At 35.3% G+C, this 13,060-nt stretch overlaps 1 protein-coding gene across 6 annotated transcripts in view; it reads right to left on the bottom strand.

Moving 5' to 3' along the window:
* The window catches only part of cpx (synaptic transmission protein complexin), a 972,531-nt gene that overhangs the window by 92,869 nt on the left and 866,602 nt on the right, over positions 1-13,060 (bottom strand). The window contains exon 1 of one of the 6 annotated variants that reach the window (XM_072530671.1): positions 2,749-2,941. The exons of the other annotated variants lie outside the window; for them this stretch is intronic. Within the exon in view, the coding sequence (XP_072386772.1) occupies positions 2,749-2,782 (34 nt within the window). The 5' untranslated portion in view covers positions 2,783-2,941. Of the gene's footprint in view, positions 1-2,748; positions 2,942-13,060 lie in introns of those variants that run through there. 6 annotated transcript variants of the gene reach the window in all.

Below are 13,060 nucleotides of genomic sequence, written 5' to 3' on the forward strand. Positions count from 1 at the left end.
TCACAAAATATTCTTTGATAATTGGTTCAACAGCGTCCTATTGCAAATTTATCTCACGAAACAGGTTATATTATCACTAGGAACCGTTAGAATAAACAAAGTACCAAACAATAATATGCCAAAAGAGGCTGAATAAAAAAAAAACGGCCGAGGAACTATGGTAGAGAAAGTCGCCACAGTTGATTGTACAAAAATATCTGTTGTTACATGGTACATTACATGGTACATCTGTTGGTACATTAGTAAACATTTTATCAACATATGCTGGGAGTATGCCAACAGTTGTAGTTAAACGGTTTTTGAAAAAGGATAAGACACATATAATGGTTCCATGTCCAAAAGCTGTAACGATCTACAACAAATATATGGGGGAATAGATCTCCTGGATTTAATGTTGGGATATTATAGGATCAAACTCAGATCCAAAAAGTGACTGATTGATTTGATGACTGTCCATATGACTGGATTCTTTAGAGAAGAAGGCTGGTTTTACTACAAAAAGGTGTCGTCCGTGTGGAGCTATAGAAAATTTACAAAATAACAAAAGAAGGGGTCCAGCAACCGATATTCCAATGCAAGATGTACGAACAGATGAATATTGTCATCTTCCATTATTGTGCAGTAAAAGGCAAAGATGCAAATATCCCTATGGTTCAAAAAGCTTCATAAAATGCGTGAAGTGTAATGTTTTTCTTTGCTTAAACAAAGATAGAAATTGAAAGTCCGAACTGTCTAGTGAATTTAGTAATTATTTTTTTGCGAAGTAATTTACTTTTTGGCAGACTAGAAGTGGCTGGAAGTTACTATACAACCAAGCACACGTACGTACATATAGCCAATATTACGAGTAAACAAACTAAATAGTAAATAAACTAGTATACGTGGCTTGGAAGCGTGGACACTAAAACAAGTCCATCTGAATAAGTTGGCCGCCTTTGAATTTTGGTGTTACAGAAGAATCCTACGAATATCATGGATTCAAAGAATGTCAAACGTGGAAGTAACTAGAAGGATAGGAAATGAGGCGGAAATAATATTAACTATCAAAAGACGAAATCTTGAGTACTTGTGCATGTGATGAGAGGGCAAAAATACGCATTATTACAACTTATTATGCAAGGCAAAGTCCGAGAAAAGCGAAATGTGGGAAGACGAAGAATATCCCGGCTTAAGAACTTAAGGAAATGGCTTGAATGCAGTAGTGCAGAACTTTTTAGAGCGGCAGTCAACAGAGTCCGCATAGCCATGATGATTTCCAACATTCGATAGAAGATGGAACTTAAAGAAGAAGATTAAATTCTTTCATTGCTTTTATTGGGAATTCTTGGTTTATATTGTCGTATCCGCTTTCAAAGTCTATGAAGAGATGATGTGTGTCGATGTTATATTCACTTGTTTTTTTCGAGGATCTGTCGCAGAACAAACATTTGGTCTATTGTTGACTTCTGTCTACAGAAGCCACTTTGGTATTTGCCAACTATTTTTTCAGCGTGTGGTCTAAGTCTTTCATAAATGACATTGGACATTATTTTGTATGCTGCATTCAGCAGCGTGATTCCACGGTAGTTTCCACATTCTAACTGAGTTTCTTTTTTATGTAATGGTACAATAATACCGCTATTCCACTCCGTTGGTAGCTGTTTATTCGACCATATCTTTGTTATCAATTGATGTATTGTTTTTTGTAGTGTGTCTCCTCCTTCCTTCAGTAACTCCGATGCTATTTGATCCGATCCCGGTGATTTATTGTTGTTTAATTTGTCTACTGCTGCTCTATCTCGGCTATTGTTGGTGGAGTCTTTTCTCTGTTGTCTGCTTGTTCTAATGGTATGTCAGGGTTCGTCTCTCTCCGATCTCCTTCAAGCTTTTCCGTAAAATGTTCTGTCCATCTACTTACTATCTCTTGCTGTTCTGTCAATATATTACCTTCCTTATCTCCACACATCGTTGTTCTCGGTTTGAAGTCTTTTCTGCTTTTGTTCAGTCTCCGATAAAATTTTCTTGTCTCTGTTGATTTACTTAGTTCTTGTAGTTCTTGAAGTTCTTTGTTCGTATAATAAATAGTTATGTTAAATTATAACAACTAAAATATATCTTTTAAATATATACTACCCAAATTTTATGGGTTTAGTACACTTTACTTCCACTATTTATAATAATTCTTCTTTTTTCAATGAAAGAAGTCTGTAATAAAAGTTTATTTAAGCTGTTAATACTATGAGCTAGGAACTTTTGTGTTGTAATCATATATTTTTTTTTATAAAAAATAAAAAACTCATGCAGTAAGGGGTTAAGAACAATTATTATAATGTTACTGTTATGAATTATCAGTAAATACCTACCACTACAATTTAGAAACAATAGAATTTATAATTTTCTTCTACTTTGGCTCTAATAATTGTATATTTTTCTAAATGAATGTAGAATACATAATCAGTTAAAACCGTATTTTTCCTTGTCTTCGAAAGCGCTTTAAAGGTTGGGAGAATTTGCTATTAACTTTCTCAGCACATTGGATCGTTTAGTCAATTCTTTTATCCCTATTTCAAAATACATGGTCTCAAATTTGTGAAATATGGTGGAGAAAGCGAGCTATAATCTAGAACTGTACTATAAAAGACCGATTTGTACAAATTAAAAAATGCAGCAAATTTCTTTATTTAAAATCATTTACATTTTAAAGAGCTTGTACAGCAATTAGTTGGGTACGTTTCCAACAAATAATAGACACTCTGATTTTTTACTTACGTTTTATCGCTCTCTTTAACATAAAAGTTGCCATTTGGCACTATAAAACTACCACTAAAACCTTATTTTCTTTTTTTATTAGAAATACAAACCGCTGTAAACAACAACACATTTCAATACTGGTTTTATTTTTGAATGACAATTCCAGATACACTGATAAAACGGTTCTTATCGTTAAAGTATTTACCACGACCTTCATGAAATACAATCGAAAATAGCGCATCGGTAATTAACATTTAATTACTTTTTTAAAAACTTTTTTAGTAACAATAAATTTGTATAATGTGCGTCAAAGAACTTAAGTTAAAACAAGTTGGGCCAAAAATTATATACAGCATTGGCCACTCAAAAGAGGCAGATAAAATCGAAAATGATATCAGTTAATCAGAAAATGATCTGTTTTCTCAACAAGACGGCATACCTCAGCATTATAGTCCAGTAAAAAAAGCTGAAAAAATCTTTTACATGTTTTTAAAGGTTCTAGAAGGTATACGAGAGATACAATACTTGAAGACGTACAACTGATTTTGCTTCGTTTTTTTTAACAATCATAAAAGGTGAAAAAATTCATTTTTAGTCTATAAGACGTTTTTCATACACTTAAAAAATGATTCAAATAAAAGTTGTAGATCATAAAATATTCTTCAATTTTTTCAATTTTCTATATTAAACTATATAAACAATTGAACAAAATAATAGCAATGGTGGTACTCTGCAGCTTGTCAATGTATCTCGGCAGTAGGTATGTTTTTAGGACCAGCAGTTTTTGCGCTGGTTTAAGCCCCGCTCGATGAATACGATCGAGCTGTGTCTGCAGCTCGTTGAAGTCTATCTTGGTCTGTCCCAGTGCATTATACCTTCGACCTAGGTATCCATCCAGCTCACTCGGTTACAGCTGCCGAATCCTGTCGTTACCGGCAGAGAACAGCGAACGCTTCACGCTTCACGCAGAAAGAGTGCTTATTACCACGGTTAACATTAACCGTAATAGTCACACTTTTACCAGCGTTAATCGACATTCCTCTCTTCTCGAAGAATTCGACGGCTGTCCGGAGCTGTCTGGTACCATCTTTGGCCGATTCGGATAGCAGGATAAAATCATCAGCGTAACCCAAAACTGAGATATTCTTGCCATCTGCAATTGGAAGGCCAAGCTTGTCTCCCTCAAGCTTGCATATTAGCTCATCAACCACCATATTGAAGAGGTATGGCGATAAGGGATCTCCCTGTTTAACACCTCTACACATCCCGATGTTAGTCGTTAACCTGCTACCGGCGGTGACACTCGTACGACAGTTCTTGTACGAGTCCATCACATACCGCTTAAATGTTGCGTCGACTCCAAAGCGATTCATGGCCCGTTCAATTGATCACTGAGAGACTGTATCGAAAGCTTTTCGTAGATCTATGGTGATGATGTTGTATGGACGAAGGTCTCTTTTTCTTTCTTTGATAACCGTCTAAAGCGTCAGATTGTTCAATATAAAACCATCTACCTGCCGAAAGCCTCTCTGGTTCTCGTGATAATCTAGTATATTGTCGTAATAGTCTATATATTTGCTGTTCGATTTCCGACCATCCGTTCTTACTCGTTACATAATCATTCATGTAAGAGGCAATCGTCACACAGTCTCTCACTGAAACGGGCTCCTCAGCTTCGGGGTTCTGCACATCAGCGGACAGCGTGTAGTCACCGTGCTGACCTACACTTAGTAAATCATTAGTCTATACGACAGCCATAGTTGATATTAACGATTTGAAGAATCGTATTCAAATAGAGTGTGTTACCATAAGAAATACATCTCACATCTTTGAACGTGTACGGCAATCCATGATACGTAAGCTACGTTCATGTATTTTGGCTAGAAGTGGTCATTTCCAGCATCTATAATAAATCGTTTTATATTTTATATCTTCACTGTTTTCCACTCAATTTATTTAAAAAATTATAAATTATGGGGTTACTTGATGGATACTTGATTTAAATCTATGATTAATGAAAGCAAAATCAATTTGATTTTTTACAATCTTTTAAATATTGTTTTGAGGTGATTATCATGTATAGATTCGTCTGGGAAGTAGTTTAAACCATAAATCTTGGCAAAATTGTATAAGATAATCACTCTTGACATTGCGTGTGATATCAGCTACTTTTTCGTTCCCAATGTTTGCATTAAAGTCGCCTAGTATAATGTTAAATTGGTGTTTCTGTAAAGTTTTTATGATGTCCGTTATTATTGCAAAAAATTCTTCCACCTTATGCTCTTCTTTGTCTGCTGTGGATTCATGTACTTGTATTAGATTGAGTGTAGTGTTTTTACATTATGTTGTAGTAGCGCTATGCTTTCGGACTAAGGAGTAAAGTTTTTTAGAGATTTATCGATGTTCTTGTGTATGATAAATGCGACGCCTTATTGTTGAGGATAGTTATTTTCTCCTCCAAAGAAGTATATAACATGATCATTAATTTTTAATTTTCCTGTACCAGACCATCTTACTTCGCTCAATACTAATATTTCAATAGTATTCGTACTCATTTCTTGAATTACATTCGAATTACAACAGGCTTCGAATATTCTATCTTCCAATTTTTATCGATTGTTTCATTGAAACAAGTTGCATAATTCTATTAAATAAATCTGTTAACCAACTTATTCCTGTCACTCTTAACGCTGTACCTACTTGTCCGGCAATATCATTTGATCCAACTGATTTACCTTTCTTTATTTTTTGAAGTGTCTAAGCAACTTCCTCGTTTGTTATTTTGGTGATCACTGCTGTTACTGTGTCCGCTAGCTCAACTTTATGTGTGTCCAATTATTCTTTTAATAAACTGTCAAAGTACTTTATTAAATCTCTTTTTGACGTCATTTTCGTGAACTAATATTTTATTCGTTTTATCTTGGATACATCTATTCTAATAAGATGATTGTATAGATTTTTATAAACTTCTACTTCTTAAGCTTTTGCTACTGCCACTTTCGCTTTTTTTGGCAACCGGATAGTTTTAAAGATCTGTGTTTGCCATATTTTTTGTATTTCAGCATTTCTGGCCAATAATACTGACCATATTCCTCAAAATTTTATTAGGATTTTCTGTCATGTTCCGTCACATTTTTGTTTACGATTTTGTCACTGAGTAGACCTTCCTTCTCATCATTTAATGCTCACCACTTGATTTTTTGTGGTCCTCTCGATATTTTGATTTAGTTACACTTTTTCTTTGATGTCCAGAATAAATAATTGATGACTTAAACCGTATATTTACTAATTTCGACAATTAGAAGAAATATTGCAATATTTAAATAAAAATATTCATTCATAAGAATTATTTTCTCCCTCACCAGATCCATAATATTGTTTCTACTACGTCCATAAATATATTCATCATCATCATCATCAATCAGCCCTGAGTTGTCCATTGTTGAACATAGGCCTCCTCTAGACTTTTCCATCTGCTTCTGTTCTGCGCCTCTGCTATCCAATTGGTCACGATTCTTTTGAGGTCGTCGGTCCATCACGTTGGGGGGTCTTCCTCGGCTTCGCTTATCAGCCCGTGGTCTCCACTCAAGTAATTTTTTTGTCCAACTGTCGTCTTTCATTCTTGCAACATGTCCTGCCCATCTCCATTTTTGCCTTGTAATATGTTCGATAATGTGTTCCACTCCGGTTCGTCTACGAACTTCCTCGTTTCTTATTCTATTTCTTAAGCTTATTCCAAGCATTGATCTATCCATCTTTCGTTGTGTCCTTCTCAATTTTTCGGCTGATGTTTTTGTGAGAGTTAAGGTTTCTGCTCCGTATGTGAGGACTGGTAGAACGAACTGGTTAAAAGCTTTTCTTTTTAAATGGATCGGTATATTTGTTTTAAATACGTCTCTCATTTTTCCGAATGCAGCCCAACCCAGACTTATTCTTCTGAGTAACTCGCATGTTTGGTTATCTCGCGTTAACCTTATTTCGTGACCCAAATACACATATTTTTCCACAAGTTCTATGGGCGACTTTTCGATTTCTATTAGCTCATTGGGGACGAGATTGGTCATCATTTTTGTTTTTCCATAGTTTATTTTTAAACCCACTTTCTGGGTTACTTGCTGTAGTTGTTGTAGCATAACTCTGGCTTCTCCTAAGTTGTCTGTTATGAGAACAATATCATCGGCATATCTGAGATGATTGAATATCTTTCCATCGATGCTAATACCCTTTGATTCCCAATCTAGCCGTTTAAATGCGTACTCCATAACTGTTATAAATAGTTTTGGCGACAAGGTATCTGCCTGCCGCACCCCTCTGCCAATTTTTATCTTCTCAGTCATGCAATGGAGGTTAACGGTTGTTGTCGCATTTTCGTATATATTTCGAATAATATTTGCATACCTGTAATCTATTCTGCATTCTGATAGTGCTTTTAAGGTAGCAATTGTTTCGATCGTGTTAAATGCTTTGTAGAAGTCGACAAAGATAATAGCAAGGGGTCTGTTATATTCGATAGACTTTTCAACTAGAGTTTTAAGGCATTGCAAATGGTCGTTTGTTCCGTGTCCCGCTCGAAATCCTGCCTGTTCTTCTGATTGATAGAAATTGAGTTTTGCTTCTAATCTGTTTGTCAGTATTCGAGTAAAGAGCTTGTATAGGTGGTTAAGCAAACTAATTGGCCTATAGTTTTCGAGATCTGATTTATCCCCTTTTTTTGTGAAGGAGGATTGTAACCGAATTCTTCCATTTACTTGGAATGTTTTCACTATGCAGACATAGATTAAAAATGTGATTTTGATGTGAAAAATGTGAAATTTTGATGTCCCGAATCCAAACACTTTTTAATAAATATATTATAGACCTAATAATACCTTTTTAAAAGTAAGTGTTTGAATTTAAAAATATGTTTAATTAAAAAAAGATCTGTGGCAACTATGAGCCAAAAACTAGACACACATTCAAACAAAGTAATCCAATAATATTTCTACGATCTTTCGTAATCAGTATTGGACTTTCGCGAAAAGCATATATTATAAAATAAAACTACTAGTTCAAATCCTAATCCTAATCTTATTTTCAATTGCCTTTTACTAAACATATAAATATCCACAACGTATTTACAATCCATACAAACCGCGCAATATCTTTAGACAACAACGTCAAAACAATATTATTGTAATAAGATTTTTTACCTCCACGTTGAAACAAAACCAGGCCAGAAATTTACCCTCCTCTCTCATCTGACTTGCAAATGACGACGGTATGGTTTTAATGCCAACATGTTTAATCGTGCTCGTTTAACATTATCATCGTCATCCGGTGAAGTTTTTATCGCTGTTGTTTGAGTTTGACTTTAACGAATTGTGTCGTTGTTGTTTAGAATTTTTCTACTTCTTCATTGTCTTTGCAACGGCGTGTAATTTTAAAACTCATCTGTGGAACTTACGTAGTTCTTTATTTAGTTTTTAGAAACACGCTTAACAAACAACATCATATAACCAACGAAACGTTATATAAACAACTATTATAATTAAAAACATACTATTACGGACAGAGAAGTGTAGAGAGAAGGGACAACTTTAATAGAAATGCCTGAAAAACATCTTTTATATTGATAAAATTATTATTTAGGCCAGTTAAGTGCTGGTTGCATAATTTGTGAAATTCTTCTTTAACCTGATTATACACACATGTCCAAAAGTTTGGAATACGTACAAATAATATATCTACGCCTATGGTGGTTTTAAAACTGTTGTTGATATTCATTCTAGAGCGTTTTTAAATGAAAATGATAAAAAATTTGAATCGTTTATGTATGATTTTGGTTACATTCAACTGATTAGCGTATTTACACATTATTTCAGTCTTTGTTTAAATTTGAATTGAGCCGTTTAAAAATGCCTAGAAACGTGATATCTCACTTTGACAGATCTAGAGTAATTGCTTTGTTACAACAGGGCTTTAGTCAAAGTTATATCGCGAATATTTTTGATGCTACTCAGAGTGCTGTACAAAAATAAAAAAAATCCAAGATACAAATGACGTCAAGGATCGACCCAGAAGTGGTAGAAGTCGATGTACAACAGCAGCACAAGACCGGCAAATAACATTGATAGCTCATAGAAATCGTCTGGAATCTACAATTGGTATATCCAGAGAAATTTCTAGGCTTCAAGGACTGAATATTTCACGGCAAACAATAACACGCAGACTAAATGCGGTAAATTTGTATCGTAGAAGACACCTACGTGTTTCTAAACTAACCTACCAACACAAAATAGTAAGGTTGCAATGGGCTAGAGAAATGGTGCATCATGGGCCTAACTGGAATAACGAGATGTTCTCTGATAAGTCAAAAATTGGCTTGGTATCTGATTCGCGAAGAGCACTGGTTTGGAGGGCCCCAGAACGACAAGCCCAACTAGAAACAGCCCAACTGCGTGTTCCATTTGAAGGTGGCAGTATTATGGTTTAGGGTGGTATTATGAGTGATACACGGACGCCACTGCTGGTTCTGGAGAGAAGAGTCACTGGTGCTGTGTACATCGAGGAGGTCTATTCCGATGGGCAGTAGGTGATGAATTTGTGTTTATGCATGACAACGCACCTCCTCATCGAACAGCAGCAGTACAAAATTTTCTGGAAGAAGAAGGAATATCTACATTACAGTGGCCTTCGAATTCCCCCGACATGAACGCTATTGAACATGCTTGGGACATTCTCAAAACACGCATCAAGAAGCGAAACAATCCCCCTATTACACTTCGAGAACTTAAAGATGCTGCTCGTGAAGAATGGGATAGAATCCCGGAAGCCCAGCTCGACCAGTTAATGGGCAGCATGTCAAATCGCCTACAGGCATGCATACAGGCCAATGGAGGAAATACCAATTATTAGTTTTATTAAAAATTATTTTTTTCTATACTAATTTATTTTTAAATGTAAGTTGTACATTGTAAGTTTTTCACTCCAAGAGAATAAATAATTTTTTTGCATATTGTTTATCTAGTTTTATGATTTATTTGGTATTGTTGAGAATTAAAACAAAATAATGTTTAACTATTCAGAAGATTTTATATATAAAAATCAATAAACAGATGAAATATTCCAATATTCCAAACTTTTGGACATATGTGTATATTCAGTCAATTCTTTCATGTAACTCCAGTATATTGTACTGAGTGTTTTGTGTACACTAATGTACAAGACAATATTTTAAAAAAATCTGTGTGGCAATACCAATTTCTTAGAATTTGCTGCCACTCAATAAGAATTTGATTTTTTTTTATTTTCAAGACAAAGTGCTGCAAAAAAATCTTCTTGTCATAATACAGTTTTTCATTAATATATCGTGATCCGTGGAAATAATGAACTAAAGCAATTCACTGTTAAAAACAATTAATCTAAACTTAAACGATTAGTACACCGTTCTGCCAGTTGTATCTGCATCCCTTCACAAATTAAAAATGGTTATTTTCTCGTAAATGATGTGACTCATTCCTTATTCATGACAGGCCCTTTGCAATTGAGATTTTCATCATCAATTATCCGCAGGAGAAACGGACGAGGGGCGGAGAATCATCTCAATGAATAAAACAGACATTTCATAATGGTTTCTTATAACTTTTCAAATTAAATGGAGTGAATGTACTTTTGAACTGATTGATGGCGCGTCAATTTTTTTCTTTATTTTTCTTTTGGCTGTTAAACTTCTTTATTGGGAAAGTTTGCAATTGCAGTGATTATTTTTGACTTTTAGTATGCTACAGTTAGTTTAACGTTCTTTTTATTATTAAACTGAGTAGTTGCAATTTGTAGTGCATTGGTTTTTGTGTAGTTAAAAGATCTATCTATTTAAAAGCTATAAAACCATCTCAATCAAAACTATTGGATTTACGATATATTGTGAACCTAAGATAAACCTTTAAATAAAAGTAGTATGCAGCCCTGCGAATACTATTTTCTTGTACACCAGGATTAACAGGTTGGTTTAAATTTAAGAGTATTTCTAAAATCTCTTCTAATAGGTTTATATGGCAAAAACTGACTTTTAAATTACATTGTAACATGACTTATTACTTTAAATTTGTTTCTTTGGTTTTCGATAGAAAAATTTTTTTGATATTCGAAGAAAACTGATAACTACGTAGTGTATGTGTGAACGTTATAAACCCTCGTTTAGGCAATGCGCCTCTTCAAGGTATGTGATTTTAATTGGTGGGGTAACATCAGTCTATGTTCTTGCCGTCTTTCTAGTACCAGCACTCAGTGCTCTTCGTGAGGTCTGCCTCCAACATACAAGTTCCCTTGGTAACAATCGAATCCCTTAAGATTTTCGGGTCTTTTTTCTTTATCGGTTTAGACGTGAGGAAGTTAGTTATGGCTATATCCCCACTCAGGATCAGGTATCGTTGTGCAATGAGATTGGGAAACCACACAAATCTAATCTCTCCCTGTTCTTGTAGTTTTAGTGAGACTCAGAATAGAAAAGGCTAGAGCAAATTCCAACAAAATGAGAAGAGTGCTATGTACAAGGGATTTAAAAATTTGAAGAGTTAGGTTAGCGAGGTGCTATGTTTTTTCGACTTTCTTTTATGAAATGGAATCTTGGACCTTGAATGCAACACCAATGAAAAAACTGGAATCATTCGAGCTATGGGTGTATAGAAGAATTCTGAAAATATCGTGGACAGAACACATCACAAACAAAGAGGTTCTGAGAAGGATGTATAAAGAAATAGAAATTTTAAATACAATTAAAACAAGAAAATTGGAATATCTCGGACATATTACACGTGAAGAAAAATACACCTTGCTCTAACTAATTATGTAGGGAAAGACCCAAGGAAACAGAAGCATAGGGAGGCGTAGAATGTCATGGCTGCGCAACCTGAAAGAGTGGTACGGATGTACATCAAATGAACTTTTCAGAGCAGCTGTCTCAAAAGTTCAAATTTCTATGATGATTGCCGACCTCCGCCGCCGAGATAGTACTTCAAGAAGAAGATAAGGAGTGATGGGTGGCTCACTTTTGATGTATTTACTAGTTTGTTTGTATGCTCCTGTGTACTTTCTTGGGGAGTTTTGTGTAAGTACGATTTGAGTGAGTATTGTTTGGGTAGGTATGGTATGATAATTACGTTGGTTTGTGGTTTTTATCGCGTGCTTTAGTCTATGGACCAATGAGCACGTCGATGCGCATTTCTCTGCCTTGAATACCTTTTATATTGGTCAATTGACTTGAGGACTCTCGAAATATTAGTTAACGGCCTCTTCTGGAGTACCTTACACTCTAGGGAGCCTCCTACCGGGGCTCTGCCCCAGTCAACTTCCTCAATACACTACGGTTGCTTTTTACTCTACGACAAAAAGTTGTTTTATTTTTGTTATGGACATAAGCAGGAAATACTTGGCCTTCTATACACGAAGCTCCGTGCAGAGAGTATGAGACAGAAAGATGAATTTTACAGTCTTTTCCCCCCGAGACGAGATGGCGCCCAACGTGGGCGCCATGTCGTTTCATCGGAGAGAGGGGTCGAACCGCCTTTTTGTCCTCGTACGTTCTGCAGATGGCTTCGACCGACTTAGGTTAAGAATCCTCTTTTAAGTCCATTATTTCTTACATGACAAAATAATAAATAAAAACACCAATTTGTAGTAGAAGTAGAACAGCCACAGAGTTTTGAGAGTTAAAGAAGGAGCCGAGCCCCAGTAGGAGGACCCTTATAGTGCAGGTGACCCTAGGAAAGCCCGTGAAAGATTGACTTCCTGACCTAAAAATCGCTCACTTTTATACAGGTGTATTGTATAGATTTTGGCGATTTCTAGGTCAATTGGCCAATAGGAAGGATTTAGGGTTCGAGGCGAAGTGCGCACTAGTCCACGGACTAAAGCACTTGATGACATGCTTCGCTTAAATACTTTGCTGCCCTTCTTGCGATTGGTTCTGTGCGTATACAAATGGTCGGGGTCTTATGCAGGTGGTTTCCATGCAGTTGGCAGTCTTTGAACATCATCTCTTCTGTTTAAATTTTTTGGTTGTTTTTCTCTGATTATACGTTTTTTCCTATTTTCAATGTTAGCTAACATCGTTGTTAGATTTGAGTTTATTTTATGTCCTATACCTAATACTTGTTGTACTAGGGATGATGTTTTTTCTTTGGACAGCTTTTCGATGTTCTTGCCTTACTTCGATAAGTTTGTCTGATGAACGATTTCTCACAGTGCTCACAAGGAATCTTGTATACTCCTTGATTTTACAATATAATTTTTGTTTTTGCGGATGGTAATATGATTTAATTTTTTTGTCCGCATTAAATATAGTCTGTATTTT

Source organism: Diabrotica undecimpunctata, chromosome 4, assembly GCF_040954645.1.
Source record: "Diabrotica undecimpunctata isolate CICGRU chromosome 4, icDiaUnde3, whole genome shotgun sequence".
NCBI classification, from domain to species: Eukaryota; Metazoa; Arthropoda; class Insecta; order Coleoptera; family Chrysomelidae; genus Diabrotica; species Diabrotica undecimpunctata.